At 51.8% G+C, this 27,686-nt stretch overlaps 1 protein-coding gene across 3 annotated transcripts in view; it reads right to left on the bottom strand.

Moving 5' to 3' along the window:
• NCK2 (NCK adaptor protein 2) overlaps positions 1-27,686 on the bottom strand; it is a 145,538-nt gene that overhangs the window by 8,809 nt on the left and 109,043 nt on the right. For 2 of the 3 annotated variants that reach the window (XM_059658949.1, XM_059658948.1), the window contains one exon: positions 10,617-11,335. The exons of the other annotated variant lie outside the window; for it this stretch is intronic. In XM_059658949.1, the coding sequence (XP_059514932.1) occupies positions 10,617-11,335 (719 nt within the window). The remainder of the gene's footprint in view (positions 1-10,616; positions 11,336-27,686) is intronic. 3 annotated transcript variants of the gene reach the window in all.

Genomic DNA, 27,686 nt, shown 5'->3' with positions numbered 1-27,686 from the left:
CCAAGGCAGTGCCATCCTCTCCTTTCAGTTGGTAACCAGCTATTTTCCTGTACCTGTGACTTCTTTCAGGAAGGCACTCTTTTGTCCAGAGAAGTAGTTCAATTTTCGAACCAACGGGTTAGTGGCCAACGGTACTTCCCTGATCATCTTCTCTGCCCTCAGCTCAGAAAAGCCGCTTTGGAATTTCATCCCTGTTAGTCACCCTCTCTAGCTGTCCAATACTCCTTCCCTCATCAAAACAGACTCACAGTTTATACTTATGCCACTAGCTGCCAACTGATACTACTCTCTTTGCTTTCGGTTCAGATGATCTTTTCACCAACAGTTGCTGTTCTCCTGTAACCGCGTCTCTGAAATGTTTACTCCATAGGCTCACACCAACCCACACACAACATGATCAAGTGTGATCGGTCTCATTAGTGTCTGAAGTAAACTTCTTTGCACAAGGGAAGAAAAATCAACCATCGGCCGCAGAACAGCCTCCAAGTCCCACGGACCGTATCCTGAAACAATAGTGTTTACTGTCCATGTTCAAGTCAGCATGTGCGGGTGTTTGCCCCTCCCGACCTCCAAAATGTATTTCTTACATTTAAATACCTCAGAGGGCAGCGTTTTAGAATACTGTCCTTGCCGTTCTTTGTCTCTTCACCACATCATCCCTGCTTGGCTGATCAATAAATGATATTCAATTCCGAATGTGACCATATGCGCAGCGCTGTCCAAAGAGGCTTGACCGATGTCACCTGCCACGCTCAGTGGAGCGTCAGAGTCACCTGAGGGCTCGTGCAGGTGGAGGTTGTGGGTCTGGGTGGGGCCCGATAATCTCTATTTCTAGCAAGTTCTCTGGTGACGTGGCTGCTGCTGGTCTAAGAACCACACTTGGAGAATTAAGGCCACGGAGGCTGAAAACATTTTACATGGTGTTCTCCCCCTCGTTTGCGGAACGACCTTTGCTTGACTCTGCTCATTTCCAATGGCCGTGACAGTGGGACCTTCCAAAGGTGAAACATTGGTGAGAAGGCAGCGAGCAGGCCAGTGTGCACACAATTCCACGCTGTTACTACCCCTGCTTTCTGTGCTACAAGCCCCGTGGGCGGAACGCGAATGCATCACTCTCTGCTGCTCCTGCACGCTCCCGAGGCCAAGCTAAGGGTCACAGAAACACCCCAAACAAGCAAAAGGGGAAGCTGAGATGAAAAAATTACGTGCTGATGCAAATCAAAACCACAGCAACCGCTCCTCACCACACAGCACTCCCTTCTCCCGGCACGGACAGTCACACCCACCCCGGCCCCCCCTTATCCCTAGAAACCACCATCTGTTCCCCATCTTTATAACTTTCTCATTTCTACCATGTTAATAAATTGAAGCACACAGTAAAAATGACCACGTTATACCCTGGTTATTATTATTAGAAACAAAACAAAACTGGAAAGCAAAAACTGTTGGTGTGAATGTGAAGGGACTGGAGCCCTTGTGCACTGCTAGTGGGAATGGAAATGTCAGAGCTGCTGTGGGAAACAGATGAATTAAAAAAACTAAACAATGAATTAGCATCTGATCCAGCACCTCCACCCTGATCTACACCCAAAACCCTGCAGGCAGGGACTGAGCTGGCATTTGTACGCATGTTCAGAGCAGCGTTACACAGCAGAGCCAGAAGGTGGGAGCGACCCATGCCCATGGCAGAGTGCATGGGTACACAAAATGGGGTCTATACATCATGAAGGGATGCCATTCAGCCTCCAAAGGAAGAAACTCTGGCACGTGCTATAGCAGGAATGAACCTTGAGGACATTACACGAAATCAGGCTACACACAAAAGGATAAGTACTGTATGATCCCCCCATGAGGTACTTAGGGTAGTCAAACTCCTAGCGACAGAAAGCAAAAAGCTGCTAGGGGCTAGGGGAGGGAGAAATAGGGAGTTAGTATTTAATGGGTGTTGAGCTTCAATTAGGGAAGATGAAAAAGTTCTAGAGATGAATGGTAGGGATAGTTGTAGAACAATCTGAATGCACTCAATGCCACTAAACCTACACTTAAAAATGGTCAAAATGGTAAATTTTGTTATATATATTTTGCCACAATAAAAAACATTTAAAAAACATCTTTTTATGTGTTAGTCTAAAACAGTGGTTCTCAACCTTCCTATGACGCGACCCTTTAATACAGCTCCTTATGTTGTGGTGACCCCCAATTTCATTGTTACAAATTGAACATAATTAAAGCATAGTGATTCATCACAAAAACAATATGTAATTATATATGTGTTTTCCGATGGTTTTAGGCGACCCCTGTGCAAGGGTCGTTCGACCCCCAAAGGGGTTGTGACTCACAGGTTGAGAACCGCTGGTCTAAAAAGATGTGAAATTCTGGCGGCAACATAGGAATCATGATACAGAAACCCAAAGTATCAGGAGGGCGAAAACACCTGCTCTTCCTACCAAGGTACCACGGATGCTTAACTTCCTGCAAAGCTTCAGGCAGCGCCTCCTAGAGGGCACAGCGATGGCACCAAAGAACTCATGTTTTCCTGGCTCACCTGCCACACCTGAGGACGGGCTAACTGTTTTCCTGGGGGGCATGCGGCAGGTGGAGACAGGCTCAGACCCAGTTCCAGAACCAAAAAAGTTTGCTCCCCTCTGGGCGGGGTTCAGGCAACAATGACCCCTGAAGGTGGCATTCTTCCATGAACCACTAATTTTTTCTCGACCTTCCAAAAAGGCTACGATGGTCCTGCCTGGCTCTGGCTGATGTACCCACTGATTCTCTCAGGATCCTGGAATATTGGTTAGTGAGATACCTTAGAAACCATCTCTGCCAGCCATCTCCAGACCAAAGTGCAACCATTTCCTGCAGAATTCCTTCTACAAGTTACAAAGAAACTGTTTTCAAAGGACGCCTGGTAGAGACCCTGCCAGGGTACAGGTCCTCCATTTAGGAGATGCCTGCGTGCCTTCCAGGCGCCGGCCAACATGCCAGAATGTCTACCACGTGTCGGCCGGGGCTGAGCCTGGATGCTGCTCGGTTCCGGCCCCTCACTCCCCCTCCTCAAACCTAAAGGCTGGAGCTGCAGCCTCCTTCCCCAGCGAGAGACCCCCCACACCACAGCCCCCGGCGCCAGCCTGGGCAGCAGCTTCTCCCTCCCCTCTCTTCTACATGTGTGTGCGCTCGCACAAAACTGAACAGAAAGCGTAGTTCAAAGCAACCCTAACAATTTCTATAGTTTTCTCTCGTTGCCAGCTTGGAGTGATCACACGTTACTGGGAGCTAAGTCTAACTGTCGCCTCTGCTATAAGCCACAGGGAGGGCGGTCTCAACCGAGAAGCACTCAGGCACGTCTGCAGCCACAGTGAGAAAGAAACCAGGCGGAGTAAAATCAAACACAAGCAGCAAAGCAGGACTGGGTCTGCACCGGTGCGGCACCTGTCCACCATGGCGCCCTTCTTATAAGTCAAGGGCTAAAAACCTATTTGACCCAGTTTCTGAAAATTTCCACTACAGCCTTACATATCTGGGGGAAAACATTTCTCACAGGTACTAGCAATTGTACATGAGAGCAATGTAAATACTTAGTAAAGGGTATCTAGTGATCTAAGGAATTCTTATGAAAATATTTCTAGAGATAAATTACTTACTTTGGCATAAATATATATATGTTAGTTTGAAAGGTTGCTCATCAGTTGCCTGTGTTCCCTTCTGCCCACTTCTCTCCCCGTTGTGTTTACCGGCCTGACAGGAAGGGTGTCTGGACCCCCCGTGGCAGCAATAAGCTAGAGCTACCGCATCTGAGCCATGCGAGCTGGTGCACAGCACAGCCAGCAGGAAGCGGGCAGAGGCACCGGAGTCCCGCCCGTGCCACAGCTCAGGTGCTCACACCGAGGGCCACGGCTCGGGTGCTCACACCGAGGACCACGGCTCAGGTGCTCACATCGAGGGCAGGGGATCGGGTGCTCACACTGAGGACCGGGGATCGGGCGCTCACACCAAGGACCACGGATCGGGTGCTCACACCGAGGACCGGGTGCTCACACCAAGGACCGGGGATCGGGTGCTCACACCGAGGGCCGGGGATCGGGTGCTCACACCGAGGACAAGGGATCGGGTGCTCACACCGAGGGCCACGGATCGGGTGCTCACACCGAGGACCACGGATCGGGTGCTCACACCAAGGACCACGGATCGGGTGCTCACACCAAGGACCGGGGATCGGGTGCTCACACCGAGGGCCACGGCTCGGGTGCTCACACCGAGGGCCACGGCTCGGGTGCTCACACTGAGGACCGGGTGCTCACACCGAGGACTGGGGATCGGGTGCTCACACCGAGGGCCACGGCTCGGGTGCTCACACCGAGGGCCACGTCTCGGGTGCTCACCGAGGCTGTACGCATTCTGGATAGTTAATGTGAGAACACTTCTTAAAGTTCCATCAAGGTGCGAGGGACTGGATGGGGCAGCACGATGCGATACGCATTCTCCCTTCCGACGTGGTCTCTCATGGGTCACAGCCACAGTCAGAGGAGATTGCAGATGAGCACAGATGCTGTGTGGCCTGCGGTCAGGGAAGGCTTCCCAGAAGCAAAGGTGACTAGAGAGAGCCCTGAAGGGTGTGTGCGCTTTAGACTGGGGGAAGGCCGGGGAAGGGAGCTGTATTCTAGACTTTTCCAAGGGTCTGGAGGAAGAGGGAGCCGAGTCCAGAACCCGAGGGTAGGAACACAGGCGTGAGGAGGGAGAGGGCGATGACCGCTGAAACCTGGAGAGAGGCACGGTGCCAACAGAGAGGCTGCCAGCTACTGTGGGCGACGCAGTGGGGACCAGCCGGCCACCAGCGACTCCCCCAGCCTCGCCCGGACGCAGCCGCACAGCCGCCCTGCACCTGCCTTGTTGACGCGTCACGATCAGGCGAGTTTTTGGTAAGACTCTCTCTAGTCTGCTTTCCACATTATCTCCCTCCCCTCAAACCCATTCGGCATTGCAGGTATCCCCCACTTTCGGAAGTTCACGCCACCCCACTTCACTTGACGAAAGACCTACATCAGTACCTGTGTTGCTAACCAAAAAGTTCCGAAGAGAACTTTCCCTTTTACGAAGAAAAGCTAAAATAGTGCTCAGACGCTGTCCTGCCAGCGCAGTTACAGAGGCAGCATAAACCCCTGAGCAGCGCGAGGGGCCCCAGCCCTTCCAGCACCCGCAGCTCCTCAGCTCCAGCCCAGAGCTCTGACCCGTCTGCCAGCGCCTGGGCCTCATCTCCACGGGTTTTGTGCATCTTGGCAAGGTGGGTCCTGGGGTGTCAGAAAAGCCTCGGAGAGCTCGTAGGGTGTTTGGTAAGTGCAAAGATCATGATGAGCGAAGTAGACCAGTGTGTCCACTGAACCTGCCCGTGTCCACCAGTTCCCACAGAGAGAACGTGTGAGAGCTGCCAGCGAACCAGGGCCTTGGCCGGTGTATAATGTAGCAGGAAAAACCACCATCCCAGGCCCTTCAGAATAAGTGGTGGTTTTGAGGCTGAAATGCCAAGATGCACAGTGCCTCCCATGTCACTGACAGGCCAGCCGTCTCGCAGGCTGGGACCGACGTCACGGCAGCCTGTGACAGGGAGCTGCGGCCAGCACTGAGCGCTGGGGCCACGCCTCTCATGAAGCCGAGGTCCGCTCAGATATGTTTAATGTTAGAAATACTGTCAAGGTCTAGACACAAAACTTCCATTAGCTACTGAACTACAAGCCTGACAATTAAATAAAACAATTTTTATTTTTGCAACTGGAAAGGTGCTCCTAGGAACCTATACATTTTCTTAACAGTCACCCATTTTCAGGGAACAGCTAGCAATCACTGTGCCAACGAGGGTTTTCGGAAGCGTGTGAGCAAGTCCGGCAGAAAGACATTCCCCCGAGGCCCCCATCTCCTGAGCTACCGGGGCAGCACTCGCCCTCTTCTCCATCCTTCCTCATTCTTGTTGTTGTTGTTGTTAATCCTCACCTGAGGACATTTTTTCCACTGATTTTTGTTTTAGAGAGAGGGGAGGGAGGGAGAGAGAGAAATATTGATGGAAGAGAGACACATCAATTGGTTGTCCCCCTCACAGGCCCCGACAGACCTGGGGATGGAACCTGCAACCCAGGTATGTGCCCTTGGCCGGAAATCGAACCTGCTACCCTTCGGTATGCAGGCCAGTGCTCTAACCACTGAGCAACAGGCCACAGCCTCTTTCTCATTCTTGATCAGAAACACAAAGCAAATACATTTCGTTACCAAACTCTAAATAGCTTAAAAATAAACAGAAATGCTTTATGAGATGAATTTCACTCTCCAAAAGCTGACAGTTCTGCATAAAAGTCAACTCGACAATAGGGTTAATGATTTTCACCTTTAAGCATGTTTATAATCCTTAGAAATGTAGTATTCTGCAGAAATGGAGTTTAAATTACTGCTATTAATGTGTATAAAACCATTACGACTGCGTAATGGATACAAGCAGTTTTCAAAGGGTGGTCCCTAGATCCACAGCAGCTGGATCACCAGGGAATGTGCTGGAAAGGCAAGTTCTGGGCCCAGGTCTCCTGACTCAGGAACTGTGTGGGGGGAGCAGCCATCTCTACGGTGCCAAGTCCCAGGCTCCGGGACTTTACAGATTGAGCATCACGGACGTGGAGAGACAGTGATCAAACTGCCTGAAAACTGAGTTCTGGCTAAAATTAGGATTTCAAGCCCTGGCCGGTGATGGTCAGCGGTTAGAGCATCAGCCGCACACCGAGAGGTCTCAGGCTCAATTCCCAGTCAAGGGCATGTCTCTGGGTTGCAGGTTCGTACCTGGCCCTGGTCTTGGTGCATGCAGGAGGCAACCAATTGGTATTTCCTCTCTCTCTCCTTTCCCTTTATCCCCCTCCCTTTTACTCTATCTAAAAAAAGATCAATGGGAAAAAAAAATCCTGATGTGAGTATTAACCAAAAAAAAAAAAAAGAAATGAGGAATTCTATAAGAAGTGTACAGGGTGGGGGAAAAGTGGGTTTACAGTTGTTTGTATGGAAAACAATACAGTACAAGAATAAACTGTGTTTCGCGTAATCACAAACCTATTTTTACTTCATCCTGTAACTTGAAAGATACAGCAAGGAACTATGCTTTTGTTTTGTTCCTTCCTGATCAAATAATTTTAGTAGACCAAAAAAGAACAAGGGATGAAACAAAACTATTAGTGTGAATACCATGTGCATGAATTATCTTCGGCAAGATAGGCTTTCCCTATCCGAAACAATGTGTCGTATGACAGAAAGTCAGGCTCTGCGTACCACCAGTGGGGACACAAGTTGGGAGCTTCAATTCTTACCGAGGAAACAGCTTCCTACAGGACGGGCTGAGGCCTAAAGCGGGTCACCTGTGCAGACCCCATCCTCGCACCCTCTCACTTCCTGAGTCACCTTTTCAAAAAGGGAAGGTGTAGCAACTGAAAAAATAAAATTCGCAGCTCGCCAGCATTCCAGTTCTGGCTGCTCCTCACTGTAAGTGCCGCCGTGGAATAGGTGCGGACACACAAGCCAGCACTGATGATGGACAGGCAGAGGGCAGGGAGCGTTGCGAGTTTCCTAGATGTAATGGGTACGGATTAGCGGGTAGAAGTACGACTGTCAAATACGGAGAGTGGGAAACGGTATTATTTCACCTTTAGCTGCTCAGGATGCATGACAATTGCAGGTGAGAGAGGAGAGCAAAGGAGGGAGAGAGAGAAGGTGGAAGAAAGAACCTTAGGGACTGAGATTCGGAGAGGAAACGCCGGGGCAGGTCGCCTGGCTGGTTCGCGTGTTCACTGATGAACCGTGTCTCACAGATACCCGCGGAACAGCTGCACGTCACTGACACCGGAGGCCGCGGTGTGGCAATGTTCTTGTTTGTTTTCCCAAAATATGCACTTCTCCCCCCAAAAGCATGTATTTCCTTGGACTCAGAGTTGGGTATATTTTTATCTTTCAAAACTGAAATGTATTACATATTTTTAAATGCAAAATCCCGACAAGCAAGAGTCTAGCTTGCTGACACTGGAACCATCAGGCGGCCTGCAGAAAGGACGCATCTTGAAGATGCGCTCTAAGACAGCTGCTCAGCTTACCCAGGCCGGGCGTCCTGTGTGGTCTAGGAGGAAGGCGCCAGGCCCCAAGGCTGCAGAAAAGAAAAGGCCCGCAGGCGAAGATGCCTCCGAGCCCTGAGAAATGCTGAGGACGAACCCTGTCCGCCCTGCGCGGTGCGAGGTGCGAGGTGCGAGGTGCGAGGTGCGCGCTGGCCTCTGGCCAGGCCCTCAGCTGGCCTGGTGGAGACTGAGGGCAGGCTCCCCCCTGAGACAAGCAAGTGAGCAGGGAAACGGACCGGGGAGAGGACAGAGGATGCGGGACTCCAGCAAGAGGCAGAGGCAGCGGACGGAGGGACAGGAATAAGCAAAGGTTTGTCCACTTGTCCATCCGGGCAGTTCCACAAGCCGCAGGTGACAGGCCGTGAAGGAGAAAAGCAGCCGACTGGCCTGCTGCTGTCGGGACAAAGCAGCACGTGCCTCACAGCCTGGCAGCAGCCCTTCGGCACAGACTGGCGCACGACAGCAACACCCATGGGGCAGGCAGCCTGCACCCAATCGGGCCACACGGCATCTCCAGACCGGGGGGCCGTGGATGCAGAGCGGGGGCTGGCCCCACGAGGGGCTGTCTGCTCCCACAGCCCTAGAACTGGAGGCCCAGGCACACTATTCGCGGTGCAAGTTAGGACGGTGCACACGACCCGAAAGCCCCCCCAGAACGTTAAAATCAAATGTAAACAACGTTTCCATTATGGAGCAGTCAGCCTAGTCTGTGTTAACGTGAGACAAACAAGACATCGCATCGGCCAGTTCTCAGATGGACCCACACAAGGCAAGGGCCACGCAGCATCCACGGAAAGTAGCAGGCCCCCGAAGGCCAGCCACCTGCAGGCCGCTGTTCTCACTCCTCTTCCCGAGGACTCTCTTCCCCAAATCCCGACAGGAGCCACCACGAATGGGGCTGGTGTCCCCACACTGGGGGGCTGCTTCAGCCCGGCTCTAAGAAGTCTCTTCACACCCAGGTGTTCTAAGTCAAGATTACACTTTTTGACACTGAATTATTTACCCCTTAGGGGCTCTGGATCCATCGCTTTATATTGTAATTGCTTTTCCAGGGCTTCCTCTGAACTTCTGCTCAGAAGAGTTAAACGTGCTGCTGTGGGTCATTCTGCCTCAAACAGATCTAAGGGAGCTGAGCACAGAGCTTACGTCACAGGAGAACCACGCAATGTGATGTCCTGCCAGGGATGATGAACTCTGGCAGCTGGATAAGAAAAGCTCAGAGTTCAGACTTCAGATGCAGCTAGCGATCAGGCCGGCCTGCTTGCCCAAACACATCAGGGAGGCCGCTAACTCCACAAGCTGCCGACACCACCACTATGGGTTCTGCTGCCTCAGAAAGGAACACACCAAGGCTGCCTCGCGAGCCTCTGCAGGGGAAAAGCATTTCTGCGGCCTTAATTCCTCACGGATCAAGCACCCGAGTGTTGACTGTGCACTCACGGTGGCATCAACCTTTTCAGAGGACAATTACAGCACGTAGCACACACTTACTAGTTGTACCGTTTGCATTGAGAAAACTAAACAGAAGCCTGCCAGAACCAATGCAATGTAATCACAATGAACTCTAACCATAGAACTCTTATTTTTGTTTTTTGGGGGAACAGTGGTATCTAACTGTATGGAAGGTGTTCCTGCAAAGAGGCCTGCAAAACCAGCTGAGTATTTCCATAACACTCACACACGCGCATGCACACGCATGATCCTGGCCCAGTTCCTCCACAGAGGATCAGACACATCCCCCAAACACAGACCCCAAATTTGTCGACTGCTGGCACTGCCCCTGCTGCAGGCCAGGTGGCCGCAGACCCTGCGTCACACATACTCACTCATCTCGCCCTAGAATTGCCTTTTTTCCTTCCGGCCCTGTTCACAAATGCTTCCAAAGCTGCTCAGAGATGAACTCGGTGGCGATGTCTGTGGCAAAGGTGACCTCAGGATGATACGATGCACGTGGTTTACAAAGAAAACCCAACCAGCAAAGGCTGCGTCAGAAACCAGTGCCCGTCCGGCTGGGAGCAGCTGACATGTCTGGGACCCAGAGTGGAGACAGAGTTAACCACAGGGCAGACGAGGGTCGCTAACAATGGGAAACCAGAGAGAACATGATGCTTAGGTCCTCAGAACAGAAGGGGAAACTTGGTAAAGAGGACAAACAGCCTTCACGAAGCAAAAACTTTCTCACCCTTGTATCTGTGAGTGTGTCTCCCGGGAACAAGTGGCGATCGTGGAGTGAGGCCCTACACTCACCGCGGACTTGGGTGCACGGAGCCGCACCTCACACAGGGACCCTGACCAGTCCTACTCACCTGTCTTAGTAAGAGCCCCGGGATGCTCTTGCTAATTCTGGTCTGTTCACACAATCTACAAAGGAACGGTGCTCGGCTGCCACACTATGCGCTGTATACACATCGACACACATGCACACACACATTTACTGTTTCTCCTGGAACCTCCCGGCGCCGGGCAGACCTCACGCCCCAGGTCACTTACCGAGGACTCGCTGTCCCTGATGAGGAAGTCACCCTCGCGGCCCCGCTCGTTGAGGGCGCACTCGGCCTGGTGGCGGGTCACGTTCCCGTAGTACCACTCTCTGCCAGCGAAGCGCCCGCTGCCCGCGGGCCCCGGGTAGCTGACCTGCGGGACGTGAGACGGGGGCAGGACAGGCCCGTCGCTGAGGACCACCACATAGTTTTTGGGGACGAGGCCGACCTGCCCCCGGGCGTTTTTGCACTTCCACCACTCGGGGTCGTTCTCCGGCTTCTCGATCACCTCCATGGTCTCTCCCTTCTCGAAGTTGAGCTCCTCCTCGGTGACCGAGCTGAAGGGGTATAGCGTCTGGACCACGTGCAGAACCCGCGCTCCCTGGCCATTGCTCACGGGCGCGCCCCGCCGCAGGCTCGGGAAACTGGGGGACTCCGCGGCCGCCTCGTCCACCTCCTCCAGGACATAGTTGGAGGGGAACCAGCCAATCTGCCCGTTGTAGCTGCCACGCCACCAGCCATCGCTGCACTTCTCCATGACGGTGACACGTGACCCCTTCACCAGGGACAGCTCGTCCTCCCTCTCGGCCACGTAGGCGAACTTGACGAAGGCCGGGATGTTGAGGTCGTAGATGCGGTCGGCGCCCCCATTGGCAGGGTACTCTGCGTCCGTGCTGGGTGTTGGGGACGCATCCCTCGCGCTCGTCTTCCTCTTGGTCTTGCCCAGGCCTGTGGAGACACAACAGGGGCTCAGTGGGCACCGACGCCTGCAGCGGGCGCTGCTGGGCATCATGGGCACCCTGCTGCCACCTCCCTGCCCATAACACTCAGGGGGGAAGTCCGCCCCACCGGTGTGCCTCAGTGGCGGAACATGGACCCATGACCAGCTCACTAGTTGGACTCCCGGCCAGGGCACCTGCTCGGGTTGCAGCTGATCCCCAGTAGGGGGCACGCAGGAGACAGCCAATCTATGATTCTCTCTCATCAATGTTTCTCTCTCTCCCTCTCCCTTCCTCCCCGGAATCAATAAAATGTAAAGAAACAAAAACAAAAACAAAAAGGGAGGGGGGAATCCACCCTGGTTACAAACCAGGGTCACTGTCAGGAAAGTCACATGTTGATGGCTGCAATGAGCACTTGCCAAGACTACAAACCGAGAACTGCTAAAACTGACCTCTTTCCTTTACTCTTAAAAAATGCTAGGTAACAGCAGCCCCAAAGACAACAAAATAGTGGAAAGTTAGTTTCCTTTTGAAACAACTAGAGAATTCCTGTGCCACTCAGAAAAAGAAGGCATAAAGGCAGAGACAAGACGTCCTCGCAGCCTTGTGCTGGGCAGGAAGTTGGATGAATGAACTCACAAGACCGGTTCTAGGGAGGGTCAGGTCTCAGCAAGCAGAGCTTGCAACGGCCGAGCTGCTCCGCCGCCTCCCCTCATCCCTGCGCCCTCTCCGCCACTCCCGGCACCCGTGCCCTCCCAGGGCTGCCCCTGGCAGAAACCCGCACCCTTCTCCTTTCTTCTCATCTGGCAATTCTTTTCTTTCAAAACAAGGCTCATGTCCCAGAACAGGTTGTGATGAAGGCAGAATTTTTCTTATTGTGACTAAAATCCCACGAGTGGATCATAAAATCCATTTAGTGGGTTGTGACCAGCCTGTATGTATGTATTGCTTTTTTCTTAGGGGACTAGAATACAAAACCTAACAGTGCATCAAATACAGTATTGTTGCTTCCATTGTACATGTGAGTGAGTGAGGGTTGTAGTGTGAAACTGATTTTTTCCAGAGCAGGAGGAACTATTTGAAAAGCTGTAAGGCAAAAACGCTTCACCGTCCCCCCCCCCTGCTCCGCCCCCCCGCCACTACCCCCCGAGAATGCGTGGGATTCTGAGCCTTCTGGAGCTGGGAGCCTGGGGGAGGGCAGCACGGCCAGGGCTGAGGGCTGAGTGCCCCGGGGCCGGGGCCATGCTCCTCCGTCTTCCAGACAGAGGATGGCACACCCCCTCCACGGGAGTCACGTGCAGATTCTGAGGGTGTGGAAACTGCAGCCATTGCAGATTTTTATTTTGTTTTATTTTTCCAAATGACACTAAAGCACTTCACTGGGTAGCATGTACCGCTCTCTCCTTTTACTCCTTAAACTGGAGGAAAGACAGAAGGATCCCACGCACTGGCCGTGCTTCTGCTCCGGGCTGAGCAGCAGGACCAGGAGGAAGAGAACACCGCAGTGACCACCCACCATGCGGGCAGCTGGGCGCTGTCTTCCAGAGCGGCCCGCCTGGCCTAGGATTCTGCCGCCCGAGACACGTGCCCAGTTTGGCGTCACAGCGGAGCAAGGAGACCGAAAGGCACGCGGACGGCCGGTGAGGTGACGGCACACCGATGTGGAGTGGCTTTCAGGTGAACACATCAGTTCCTGGAGCTAACAGCGCCCACCGGTCCCCGTTGTGCCACGGCGAGCACACACGAGTGCGTGGGAAACGCAAGAGCAAGTAAGCCAGGGCATTACGCCAAGTTAAAAAGTGATTTCTCCTGAGTTAACTCGCTCACATCAAAACGTGAGCGTCCAAATCTTACAACGGGTCCTTTATGTGATTTCCACCTTGGGGGGTTCACCCAGGCCCGAGAGCGTGGTGACCCCCAACTCCCCGACCCCAGGCAGCGGTCCACGGGGAACTTCCCTCAAAGACTCAACCCTACGAACCTCAGAAAGTGCCCCCGACCCTGAAGCCGAAACCACCGGGCAGAGTCCAGTTTCTGGTAACAAACATTTCAAGAAATCACATGTAAACGTAACTTTTTAATGGACCTTTGCAAACTTATAACAAAAGGCACATGAAAAAAATACTATGGAAGATCAAGCGTTAGCATATCCGCCAGGACATAAAGGCGTCACAGTCACAGAGCAGACACAGAGCTCAGCTAACACGCTGCTGAAGACACGTGAGCGATGTGTGATGAACATGCTACCTTGTCTGCTGGCCGCCCTTCGGTTCTGGGAGAGCGAGATAAATGAGGCAGGCCCCCTCTCCGCCCATGTGGAGTTTTATTTTCTCCACCAAGACTGGAACGTTCCACGTAGCAGCCAGACCATGGAAAACAGCCCTGTTTTGCTCTAACGTGATCTAAGGGTCCCTGAGACCACGCTGGGTGGGCCTGGGGGCGGTTACAGCAGTGACCGAGCACACAGCCTGGGGAATCCAAGCTGTGTGCTCTGGGGCAAGGGACTGCATCTGTGTCTTAGTTTCCTGACCCATCAATGTGGGCAATGATGGCACTGGGCCAGCTGCTGCGGCTGCCACAACCAAACCAGACCGGGGCTGGGCAACAGAAACTGACTTCCTCACACCTCTGAGGGCCAGAAGGAGAAGATGAGGGCTGGTTCCCTCTGAGGCCTCACTCCTGGGCTTGAGATGGCTGCCCTCTGTGTCTTCACATGGCCTTCCTTGCATGTGTGCGTGTGCGTGTGCGCATGTGCATGCATATGTGTGTTTTCTGATTTCCTCTTCTTACCAGGTGCGTGCATGTACATGCGTGTGTGTGGTTTCTGATTTCCTCTTCTTCCCAGGTGTGTATGTGTGTGCGTGTGTGTGTTTTCTGATTTCCTCTTCTCACCAGGGCACCAGTCGCATTGGATCAGGACCTACCACAAAAACCTCATTTTAACTTAATTACCTCTTCAGAGCCCTGCCCCAAATAGTCATAGCCGACTTCCTGGGGATGAGGATGCTGACGTGCAGATTTTCGGGGATGTAACAGCCGACATCAGGTACCTGGATTTGGATTATATGCACCAAGCACGGAAGCGCTCTAGGAACGATAAAAAGCGTGCCTCTTATTAACTGAGCTGGGCTTTGCCTTTTTCTCAGAGCTGTATATTACCAGAAGAGGACTGCAGTCCTTTCTGAGTGCCCGTGGCCGTGGCCCACCTGTGCCGAGAGCCACCAAAATAGAACGTGTGCCTGTCAGGGGTTTGGGACCTGGGAACCCTCGTTCCACGGGGCAGTGTCATGTGTAGCTGCTGCTGCAGTGACATTCAAGAGACAGGTGTCGGCACAGGGAGGAAGCCGACCTACTGACACCCACACGACCCAAACCCTCACAACACTCCTGTGCCAAGTGGGCCTCCCCCAATTTCTGCAGATGGAGAAAGGTGCGAAAGGGGGTCTGGGAACTGGTCCAACACACACAGCAGTGGGGGCCCAGACCGGCTCCCAATAGAAACGGCCAAGCACACAGCAGTGGGGGCTCAGACCGGCTCCCAATAGAAACGGCCAAGCACACAGCTCGGTCAGAGGCTGATGTGCAGCAGGCTCTACGGGCAATGAACGCGGGATGGACTCTGAATTGAGGCGCCGAGAGTCCACTCTGACAACGCCCCTGGCCCTCCCAAATAGCAAGACACCCTCCCTCTGATTCTCGGCCGTGAAAATGGCCTGGTGCCTCCAGGTGGAAGTGGGGCTGGGGTTGAGGGAATCACGAGGAACCATGAAGCCATGTGACCATCGCCATGTCTCAATGTGGAACAGGCCACACGCGTGTGAGCAGGGGCAGCAGTGCTGCTGTGTGTCCGAGGAGGAGAGGACACACGTGTGCCCATCAGCCTGAGCCCCAGATGACCCCACCATGTCTGGGCTCCAAGCAGCATCTCTGATTTGAAGGAAAATCTGTTCCCTTTCAGGGCAGCCCGCTGTCCCCACTCCCATGTGTGTATTTCCACTACACATCTTCTCCGTGTCTTTTCCTTTAACGGAAGTCACACCACTTCAAATTTTAAGAAAAATGACTGGAATTCCAATGTGTCTTTTACAAGGACCAGGTGAATATTTTTCTCTTAAACTTTTATGTATTTTCCCAAAAGGAGAGGCAAATCCTCACACAAACTTTGCAGAGCCTCAGGCCCCTTTATCACTGTCAGTGAACAGGAGTAACCAAACGCGGCCGCCCAGAAGCCCTCAATGAGCAGCTTGTGCTCACGCCCTCTGCACAGACTTCGGAAGGACATACTTTCCAGCGCTCCCCCTTGGGGCCTGCCCCCTTGGCCCACCCATGACTTCCTGCGCACCTGGGCCGTGCAGGGAAGAACTCCCAGGAGTGAAGGACTCCCAGGAGTGGGCCCGCATGGCCTGGCCGCACCCTTCCCCCACCCTCTCCGCTCTCTCAGGCCCGGGAGCCCAACCCACGCAGGGCCCAGGCGGCTCCAGCCGAGCACACGCAGTGGCGCACAGACCCGCGCTGGCCTTCCTGAGCATGGGGAGCAGTAGCGGGCTTCAGCAAGACTTGGGGCTTCAAATGACATGCTTTTCTCTTTAGTCCTAGAGTTTATCATAAATCCACCTGCACAGGGAGCTACTGCTGCAGGGGCGTCGGGCAGGTCATTTCATGAGTGAGGACATCTAGAATGCGAGCATCCACAGGCCTTCCTGCCTGCCGCCTGCCGCCCTGGCGACGGCGCCCCGCTCTCTGCAGAGCGATGCTCTCCTCCGCAGCTTCTCAGTATGCATAAACTCACCAGCTTTGCACGAAGAAAGAACAAAGAAGGAATGGAAACCACGTTTAAAAAGAGAAGTAAGACACTGTCTCATGTGGCTGAGCTCAGGAGTGACCAGGATTTTAGCTTCTACACTGGTTAGGCTCTGCAAACATTCCCGTTCCCTCGAATCCACTATCATGAAATTGTGGCATTTAAGATCTAGAAGAAATCTTATACTGCTCAGCTGCTTCAGGCTGCTGCTGTGGGGAGTGGCCTGGGGTCCTGTGTGTGCTGCCCGAGACCGGTGGGCAGAAGACCCCAAACCCCCTTACCCAACATGCCCCCAGCAGCTCCAATGCCAGGCGTGCTGGCCAGGAGGTGCCGGGCAGTGGGCTCCACAGAGGAGTGGGCGAAGGTCTCTGAGAGGCCAGGTCCCAGCCCCCAGGCCAGTCGCAGCCAGGCTGGGCAGCAAGGGCGCGACCTGAGGATGGGCTGCCTGCACTAGGCTTGCGGCCCAGGAGGACATAATAAGCTCTGTGATGGAGCTCCCTCCATCACTGTCACATTAGAGACCAGCCACAATGTGTGCAATGAACTTTATTTGCAAATAATAATAATAATAAAAAATAATGTTTGCACCAACAGGAATGCTACTTCTTACTCTGTGAGCAATAATAATTTTAAATGACTAGTAGCTGAGTTGGATTTAACACTACAGGCATACCTCCTTTTATCCTGCTGTGCTTTACTGCACTTCAGAGAGGTTGCATTTTTTACAAACTGAAGGCAAGACCCTAAAAGACGCAGACTACTCACGTTATTGCATCGCTCGTTTTATTGCAGTGGTCTGGAACCAGCCCGCAACATCTCCGAGGCATGTCTGTGTGGCAGCCAACTACTGAATCTCTGACCCCGAGTTACCTTTTCACTGGCAACAATAAGCAGCTTTAACTCCTCTATAATAGAAGGCTAATATGCAAATTGTCCCCTTGGCTGGGAGTTCGACCAGGGGGTGGGGCCGGCTGGTCAACCACCTGCAGCCCCCTCCCCTTGGCCAGCCCCACCCCCGATTGGCCCCCAACCCTGATCAGCGGCGGGGCCGGCTCGCCAACTGCCCACGGCCTCTCCCCCTGGCCGACCTGATCGGCCCCAATTAGGGCGGGCTGGCTGGACCCCACCCATGCATGAATTCGTGCACCAGGCCTCTAGTTCCTGAATAAAATTACATGCATGAAAGACTGAGTTCTAACAAAAGTTTGACTGTGTTATCCATGTTAATGGTAGTGATGATTTTAAAGTCAAAATCTCTCATGTACTCCTTTTAAGACCAAGGAATGGTAAACAGACGACTTTAAAATATGCTGTCACCTTCCAGCATAGTTCTGCAGGTTTAAGATAAAGTCAGACAAGTTTGATTATTCAGAAATATACTCAAGCCAACTCCCTTAGACATAATGTGCTGTGCGCGAAAAGGGAGCCATGTGTTAACCCTGGCCGGCTCAGAGGAGGCCTGTGTGGCAGCCTGACAGACTCAGAGACCGAAAGTAACACATGGGATGGTGTGAAGTTAAAACTTCCTAACTAAAGGCAGACATGGTGGGTAGTCATGTCTGCCAACCGTAGTCCCCTGACAAAGGTCAGTCTTTACCGTGACTGAGCCTGCTCATTGTCCTTTTGCATCTCAGATAACATTCCTTTGGAATGTCGGTCACCCCTCTGTCCAGACCCCTCAGGACACACCCACAGAGCAGGAGACTACTGAACCCCTATTGCTATTTTGTCCCGAGTACAATCTGTGTGTGAAATAAATGTTAACTATCCTGTACCCACCAATGTACAAGGATGTGTCTCTCTGTTTTACTCTTTATCCAATCCCAGAAGTTTCCCTGCTTTGCTTTCCCCCGCTCCCTTAATCTACCATTGGTTGATTGCATGTAACCCCCTTACACCTCCGTCTTTGACTCTAATCCTATATAATAAAAAGCTAACATGCTAATTAGACCGAACAGCAGAATAACCGTCCGGACGACCTGCCAAATGAAGCCGGGGATGCGAGGGGCAAGCCCCTTGCACGAATTTCGTGCATCGGGCCTCTCGTGTATAAAATAAGCTGCAAAACTGCCTTCTCAGGAGCATTTTCTCAATCCGTTAAGATTTTGCTTTCCAACAATTGCTATCAATTTGGCTCAAATTAACTCATAAAAACTCTCTACCATAGACAGCATCCAAGTTTTAGGAGCTCTAGGCGAAGACATTTTATTTTCGTTGCTAATCAGATCTGTAACATGAACCACCTTTAACCAGAAAGCTTTCTTGTACTTGAAATGCCATTTATACTAAGTAAAGAATAGAGGTTATTGATTTGTGGGGCTTCCACCACGTGAGTTAGGGCCTATTATTAAAGTCAACCAAAAATTACAAAAGGCTTTTGTTATTAAATCCTAAGAAGATCTGACAAGATTTGATTAAGGTACCAAGTAACTGAAATAAGTTTTCATATCAGAGTTAGGATAATGTTTGGCTTCTAATAGCTTTTCATATGATCATATGTGCATATAATTTATATTTAGTAAAAACTAGATATGCTGGTAAGATTCAGAGAACATCCAGTTCTAACATTTATGATAAAAATATTTCAACATATAAGGAGGAAAACCTCAAGTTTACTAAACTTAAGATTTTTTAAAGGATGACCATTTAAGATCAGTGCATTCAGCTTCACTGGCTGTTAGGGAAATGCAAATCACAACTACAATGAGACACTCTCACACCTGTTAGAGTGGCCACTCTCAACAAGACAAGTACTAACTGTCAGAGAGGGAACCCTCACTCACTGCTGGTGGGAATGTAAACTATGGAAGGCAATTCGGCGATTCCTCAAAAAATTAAGAACAGAGTTACCATAGGACCCAGCAATCCCACTCGTGGGTATATACCTGAAAACCTCGAAATCATGTTTTCAAAATTATACATACACCACTATGTTCATTGCAGCACTACTCATGGTGGCCAAGACATGGATACAGAAGATGTGGTATCTACTGGTATACACAATGGAATACTATTTAGCCGTAAGAAAGGATGAAATATTGCCATTTGTGACAACATGGATGGACCTCGAGAACATTATGCTAAGTGAAATAAGTCAGGCAGAAAAAGTCAAGAACCATATGATTTCACTCATATGTGGGATATAAAACTGAAACTTGTGGACACAAACAGCAGTGAGGGGTTGCCAGAGGGAAGGCAGTAGAAGGTGGGGGGTGGAGTAAGCTAGACGTATGGTGACAGAGGATAATTTGACTTTGGATGGTGGGCACACAGTGCAATATACAGATCTTGTAACCTAGAAATCTATACTTGAAACCTAAATGATCCTATTAACCAAGTCACCCTAATACATTTAATTAAAAAAATATCAGCCCAGCGTTCTCTGCTGTTGTTTTATCTGCTCAGCAGCCTTCTCTTCTTCACCAAACTCCTGTCCCGTGGCTTCTGCAGGGCTCCACCCACGCGGCCACGGGGGAGGCTGGGCTCCTCAGGACCAGTGCGCAGTGGGGGGCACCGTCCTGGGTGCCCACAGTGTGGAGCATGAAGGAGAGGGCAGGCATGAGGCCCAGAGAGGAAAAGACAGAACCTAGATGACATGCGTTGAGTCCCTCAGTCCCACCATGCTTCCCAGTGCTGCGAAATAAATCCTCTTTAAATTTTCTCTGCCTCTTCCTTCTTTTTTGTTGTATCTACCTTCTGTCACTTCACTTAAGAGCTCTAGAAAAAAACAAAAAAACACGACTCTCCCCCAACTCTCACTTCGCTCCCATTCCAGCCCTTAAATACGCCAAACTTTATTCCCACTCTTATCTGAGGGGGACATGTTCCAAGATGCCCCTGAGACCACAGAGAGTACTGAACCCTGTCTATATTGCTTGTTTCCTATACATACGTGCCTGTGATTAACTTATCAATTAGGTGCAGTGAGAAATTAACAACAGTAATATGCTAGACCAATTTTAACAACATGCTGGAATGAAAGTTATGTGAATGGCTCTGGGCCCGCACAAAGTAAAATAAAGGGACATGAACACAAGCACTGGGGCACCCAGACGTCGACCTGATAACCGGGCGGCTGGCTACTGAGTGCCACACGGGGGGCGGGGGCGGGTGAGGGGCACGAATACAGGGGGATGGTTCCTATCCCCGGACAGCGTGGGACTTCATCACACTATTTAGAACAGCATGCAATTTAAAACTTATACATTGTTTATTTCTGGAACTTTCCTTTAAATAATTCCAGAAACGCAGTTGACCCCAGATAACTGAAACTGCGGAGACAAAACCGTGGTTAAGCCGGGGAATACTGCATTTGGGTAAGCTGAAAAGAGCGCAGTAACACAGTAACTCCTTGATATAGCGGACTAATTCAGGCGAGGGGGTGTCCGTGAAAGTCAAAAGGCCGTTATGTAATGAAGTAGGTTTTCCGAATGTGTATGTCAAAAAAAATGACTAATCAGTTAGTTTACCTACATTGACTTATGTAGACAGGTCTGTGTGATTAAAATTAAGTATGTAGGAAAGGTTCCATCTCACAGAAAGTTTCCTATATGTATTACAGCAATTTTAAGTTTACACTGAATAGGCCTAGTAAATGCGTGCGTTCACCAGTCACCTCGAATAAACAAATGCACAGGCTGGGCGTGGCCTAGCGCACGGGGAACACGGGCCAGCGTGGTAAAACCGCTGCAGAAGTCACACCCCATGACAACAGCACCCCTTACCACACACGATGCGGTGTGATCACCTGCTAATCATTCCCGAACACTGTCTGTGAGCGGTGGCCCTTGGATTTAAATATATAGACTATAGTTGTAGATATGTAATATTTATTTATGTCAGCAAAATTACTACAGTATTTTTTCCAACATATGGCCTATTCACTGAAATTTGTTAAAAATAACAGTGAGTCAATAACAAAGAAATAACCTGTTAATTTAATTATAAGCAAATCTTGGTTAAAAGCATTTAAAGATTAACAGGGTGTTAATTTTCACATATGACATACAGACCGGGAATGTGGTCTGTTAGACCAGAAGTCCGTTAAACCAAGGCCTGCAAAATCGAGGGTTTCCTGGGCTTGGCGAGCAAGCAGGTTTGGGTGTGGGAGTGAGGTGGGTGCTGGTGGAGGGATAGGATCACCACTTGCCATGACTAACCAGCCGCTGGGCTAGTGCACGCGATTCTTACACCCCCAGAACCTCGGGTTTAACATATGTGCCCCCACAGGACCCATAATGAGAAACCTGTGACACTGGATGGCACGGACATCAGGCCTCAGCAACCAGCACATCTAACCTCAGTTTTCTGATGGCCCAGACGTGACTTGGGAGGGACCCAGAAGGCTTCCCTGTGGCCAGTTTCTTAGGCGCGGTGTCAGAGACACTGCCGGGCAGCTCAGAGACTGGGACAGGCTCATCAGTATAGAATGATCTCAGACAAGGCCGGGTCCAGGTCAAAACAGACTTGAGCCCCAACACCAGCACCCAGCTGCTGCAGTCAGCACCTACTCCTTTCGTCGCACAGGGCTTAGGTTGCTAACTGCTGAGAGGGAGGAAGTGTGTGCAGAAGAGAAGACAGGCTACCCAGGCCATAATCGAGGTGTGAAGGAGGCCTTGGGCCACCCCTGGAGTGGGACATGGGGCTGGAGGGCAGGGCAGCCAGCAGCTAAGACAGGTCCCCTCGCAGCTGGCAAGACTGCGTCAGGCAAAGCAAAGAGCTCATCAGCCCAACTCTCTTCCGAGCGTCGTACCTGACACCATGGACTCACTGCTAGGAACTGGAGATGCTTCAAGAAGAAATATCGAGTTCCTAACCTCTTCCCAGATAAAGGACTAAACACAGCCCAGGACAGCTCTCTGGGTCTTCCATGTCCCTCTCTGGGCACCAAGTTCATTCACAAAAATCCCAGCCCTATGGGTGCCCCAGCCTTATGGGTGCTGCCGTTGGGTGCCCCAGCCTTATGGGTGCTGCTGTTGGGTGCCCCAGCCTTATGGGTGCTGCCGTTGGGTGCCCCAGCCTTATGGGTGCTGCCGTTGGGTGCCCCAGCCTTATGGGTGCTGCTGTTGGGTGCCCCAGCCTTATGGGTGCTGCCGTTGGGTGCCCCAGCCTTATGGGTGCTGCCGTTGGGTGCCCCAGCCTTATGGGTGCTGCCGTTGGGTGCCCCAGCCTTATGGGTACTGACGTTGGGTGCCCCAGCAGCCCCACCCACTCTGTAAGGTCCTGACAACAAGAAGGAAGACAGCCAGGATGTGGTGGGAACGAGGGAAGCTGAGCATGAAGCTGGGCCTGGAAACCTTCCTCTAGCGGCTTAAATATAACTTTTAAAAGTGAAAACCAGTCTTTTCCAGAAGCTGAGTCCATCTGCACGCCCCTGACCGGGTCACAGGCACCTGGCCCGTGGGACACCCCGGCTCATCAGGGGACTCTCAGCCTTCCCCACCCGCAGCCTCCACAGCACCACCCACCTCTGCTCAGCACCCACTCGCTGCACCGTCTTTACCCCCCTGAGAAAGCCCATCTTAGTCCCTCTGTGGCCTCAGGGCCTGGCATTCAATAACTGCTTGCTCAGGAAATACGCTCCACTTCCTGTCTCATCACCATGTCACACACTCCTCCATCCTTCCAGACTGACCTCTCCGGGGGCACCCACCTGTGTTGCCAGGACTGTGGCAAGACTACTTAGGAGCAGACCGATGGACTGATGCTGCACCCAGCACCCCCCAAGTACACACCAAGCCCCCCTACGACTCTTTCTTCCTTCCACCCTTCAACAGAACTGTGAGACCCCACTGTGGGCCGGACACTCGCACCCGTAAGGCCAGGGGCCAGGGTGGAAGGCCCAGCTCTAGCTGGGCTGTGTCTGAGGGGCCCAAGGTACACTGGTTCCTGATGCACCCCCCTCTGCTCGCCCCCAAACTGGAATGAATGGAGGAGGCTGACTCCCATCGTTCCTAGGAATGCACACCTCAGGTGTTGTCCCAAGTACAGGGAGGGAGGGAGGGAGGAAGGCGACTCCTAAGTTGGAAGGAGCTGCTATCCCTGAGGCAAACTCACAATGACTGGGGAGGGCTGCCAGCTGAAGGGGGGACAAAGGAGCTAGTCCCCATCCCTAGCACCCCCTCCAGTGGGCAGATGTTGGAGGATCAGCCCAGAGGGACAGGGTCAGGGTCAAAGGGCCCCCCACACACAGGTCCCGTGTCCAGGCCTCCGGACTGGAGTCTCCACCCTTGCTCTTAAGAAAGCCCGTTCATCTGCAAGCAGACAGCAAATAACATGACAATATTTAACTCTGAACAGCATGGTTCAGAAGTACAGAACTCTCCCTCAAATGTGAAAGTCAAATGGCAACAGATGCCAACGAAAAGAATTTTTTTAATTTTAATTAACAATACATATTTAATACTTCTCAACACATACACTGGATCCATCAGCACAAGCATTTTTTAATATGCAAAAGGGTGTACGAGGCATAGCAGTATATGACATTCTGCAATATTACCTGACGTGTCAGCCCACTGGCAAGTTTAGTGCATGCATCTACCCCAGACCACACCTGCCGGGAGCCGGTCCATGCTTGCTGTTTCAAGGGACCTGGCATATATGGCATACAGTTCTTAATATGTTTGCTCACCTTCTTGGCGCTGTGTTTTAACCAAGGTCACCTCTCCGAGAAAGGTTGAATCCCCAGGTAGGGATTTTCCCCTGAAGTTAGGGAGGGAATAAAACCCCTCAACTAAGTGCCAGGCGGGTAATTAATCACTTTAACTATGAACAATCATGCTTAAGCTACATAATCTTTACTCCCTGGAATGGAGATAAGAAACGCCCTAACCTTTGTAATAGAGATTGATAGGATTGAATCAACTGGTATAAATACAGATGTAACAAGACAGACAGAGACAGAACTTAGAAGAGAGCCAGGAGGACAGAACCTACACAGAACCTGCAGACAGAGGAACTTTGCTGGAGAGAACATGGTGGGGGATCCTGGACTGAACCTGACTGCAGAGGTTGGCAAGAGAGCCTGACTGGAGCCTGGTGACAGAACCTGGCTGGAGAACCTGGACAGAGCCTGGCTGGGGAACCTAGCGAGGGAACATGGCTGCAGAGCCTCGCTGGAGATCCGAAGCAGAACCTCTCTGGAGATCCAGACCAGAACTTGGCTGGAGATCCTGGCTAGGCTGCTGATCAACTGAGCGCTGTCTCCGTGTCCTTCCTTCTTCGCCGACTCTGTCCACACCTTTGGGGACCCCTGGACCTGCAGGGGTTGGACCCCGGCACACACCCAAGTAAAACAAACGTGCCAAATAGACAAAGATGAGAACCGGCAGCATATTCATGCAGGTGGCCAGGGGTGGGCAAAGACAATGGCACCAGGCTCCCGCCCACTTCCTCAGACCACACTCCACGCCCAGCCTCTGTGCCAGCAGCGTCAGACCACGGCCAGTCAACAACGCCTCTACTCCTCGGTTCCAAGGACAGCTGTGACACCGTGGGGCTTAGCCTTGGGGCTGGGACCCAGCCAGAGCCCAAACGGCAGCTGTCATTGTGTTTACTGCCATTATTACATCCAACTGTTTTCCTTCCCCCTGAGGACAAAGGCAGGACCAATGGAGACGAGACAGGTGGGTGCCACTTAGCTCTTCTTTCCCAAAATGTGCCTGGGCAGGTCTCACCCGCTCCTGCTCTTCAGGCTACGGCATGGACAGGCTCGGGGAGGATGCTCCATAACGCAAAGTGGGCCTTCACACAGGGAGTGAGAGAGAGCCCATTTCCGAGGCTGAGCAGGCAGAAGGCTGGGAGGCCACACGCTGCCTTCCACGGGCAACACTGGTCACCAAGACGCGGGGCCTGCGGCGTGGCGGGCTCGCTCCTGCCTGCGCTCCGGGGAGGGCGCGGAGGGAACTGGGCTCCTGCCTGCAGCTCTTGGCCGTACATCCGGCTTTGTGGACGTGCCAGCCGGGACCTGCCTCAGCTGTGAAGAGTCCTTGCAACCCGGGACAAGTCACTCAACCTGCCTGACTTTCCGAGGAAAGCTCTGGGCCAGGCTGTCTCCAGGGCCCTTGCCAGCATCTGAAGCCTACACACAGCCCAGCTCTCAGCTGCGCGTCACCTTCCCACTGAACGGAACATGCGAGGCTATGAAAAACCCACGGAAGAACACACGTGGCCCTTTTGGAGCCTCACAGCCATGTTGCGTCACTACACTGCTTTTCTTAGCTCTTAGATTAAACATTATAGACTGAGTCAACTTAAATTAGTGGCATAAGAACAGCTCGTTTCACTACTAGTTCATGCTCTCCTTCTAAACACCCACCTGCAAAAGTTTCCACTCAGACAATCAACTGCTTTACTCCTTAAAAAACAAAAAATGCAAAAAACACCAAACATGCGAAATCAAATGAGACCCTGCACACAGCCGCCGCAGGTCGGCCTGCCTCCACGAGGAAACGGGCAGCCACAGCCTTAAAATGTTGCAAAGAGCTGCCCGCAGGTGGCTCCGGCTCTGAGACCCGGGGTGTTCCCGACCCTGCGCCCAGGAGCAGAGAGGGCAGTGGTGAGCTATGGCGGGAGAAGGCACTGGCAGCGGAAGGGGCCAGTCACGGGGACTGAATTCTAGACAGAAGAGAACTGGAGGAGACGTAGGCTGATGTGCAGAGCAACACCCGCCCGCCTGGCTAAGCCCACCAAGGAGTGGCCTTCGGTGGTCCGCAGCAGCTGGCAGCTGCCCGCCGTGCAGCGCAGGTGCACGGGCAGTGGCTCAGGGGGAGGAGGCACCAGGAGCAGTGCCGGCCTTGCAGCAAGCAACGCAGCACATGCCAGGACCCCCCCTCCCCATGCTCCCCATGCCTGTCCCCAGGGGACACACAGAACGTGCAATAGAGAAAAGCAACATTCGGGACATATGGACGGTCTGAAAAAGAGAGTGCCAGATGGGGAAACGCAGTCAGCACCTGCACCGGTAGGAGGGTTTTACTCGCGTCTCTGGGCACTTTGAGTCCATGCTTCTGTGTTCTAAAACTGAAGGCTCTCCACGAGTGACTGACCACGGGCCTCTGGACGACAGTGATCCCCGGGAACCAAGGCATCTTCAAACCCGTTCTGATGCCAAAGAAAACCGTGACACTGCCTGCTGCAGTGGTTCTTGCCAAAAAGTTTAAAATAAAAATGAAAACTGAAAAACAAAAAACTGAAGGCTCTGAGTAACTCTCTCATCAGGAAAGGGTGTTTTCTATGATCTTTACGATAATTTTAATGAGAAGCAACCAAGATGCCAGGTGCTGGGAAACACGTGACCTGAGGTCCCTGCCCTTCCCCAGGACACGAGGGGACCACAGGGCCCGGGCAGAGCAGCGTGGTTTCACGAAGCCACATAAGCCTGCACATCGTTCCCCTCACCTTCTGGGGCACAGACCCTCGCCATTTCCCAGCCCTCCTGGCTGTTCTCCCATTAGTATTCTCTTTAACACTCTGTCTCTATTTCCTAATTATCCTCCCACTAATCTGTGGCTAGCTGTTTTACATTTTTGGTTCTAAATACTTGGACGCTTATGATCTACAAAAACAAATCCACGTTCACTTTGGTGGCTGGCACCAGTTACTGTAAAAGTCTCTGTGTTAGGTGGGCAATACATTGGGAGGGCGTTTCTCCTGTGAACAGCTCACAGGACAGAATCCTAAATCATCACCTGATATGCAAGGCACGTCCACACAACGGTGGGTCATACAACAGGGAACGGGAGGTAATGCAACTCTGAGACCGCAGAGTCCCTGTCTTAACGTGGAAGAGATCAGTTGTCGAAGCTGAAAGTTTAAATGAAAACGAGATCAAGTAATGAAGCCCTGCTTTTAAATGTATCAAGCACAGATCTGAAATATGCGCTAGAAATACTGTGACTAGTAGCCACATCCCTTTCTTAGTTCAAAGTAAAACTGTCTTAATTTTTATAAGGAAATCCAGTTTTTTAATTTACAGTTATGACACCCTAATGAGGGTTAGAAATTGCCAAGGTCCTTTTCATATATTTGTTAGGCAAAAATAGACAAAGAAATCACATTGAGATATCTTACTCTTCTTAACACATTACATACAAACTGTCATTGAGGAGTGGTGTGGCCTTCTATTCTCTTTTGACACGAAAAACTGGTTGCTTAGAGAGTGACTCAGTTTACGAGGTTTGCTTAAGCGACTTGCAGGAAGATTAACAGTGGTTTCCTATTCTTGAAGAACATTCATCCCAGGAAAACAAACCTCTTCTAAGACAGATGCACCCTAAAGATTTGTATCTCTTCTTACATGGACTATAAAATGCACAGAACACGTGAGCATCTGGCGAGCCAGGCAGCGTGTGCAAGCGTGCTCACTCCATCTCCTCCCCGGCACGTCGGGCTGGGCACCTGCCGAAAGGCTGGCCTTTTCTGGACCACCTGCCCCGGGGCAGCTGGTACTGATAACAGCAGGGAGGCACCTGCCCATGCAACGCGATTTTGATTATATATGTGTATAAACACTGAGCAGACAGACACAATGACTTATAGACACAGAAGCATTCTG

This window comes from Myotis daubentonii, chromosome 12, assembly GCF_963259705.1.
Source record: "Myotis daubentonii chromosome 12, mMyoDau2.1, whole genome shotgun sequence".
NCBI classification, from domain to species: Eukaryota; Metazoa; Chordata; class Mammalia; order Chiroptera; family Vespertilionidae; genus Myotis; species Myotis daubentonii.
The sequence above is the reverse complement of the archived record's forward strand: the minus strand, read 5'-3'. Positions and strand labels throughout refer to the sequence as shown.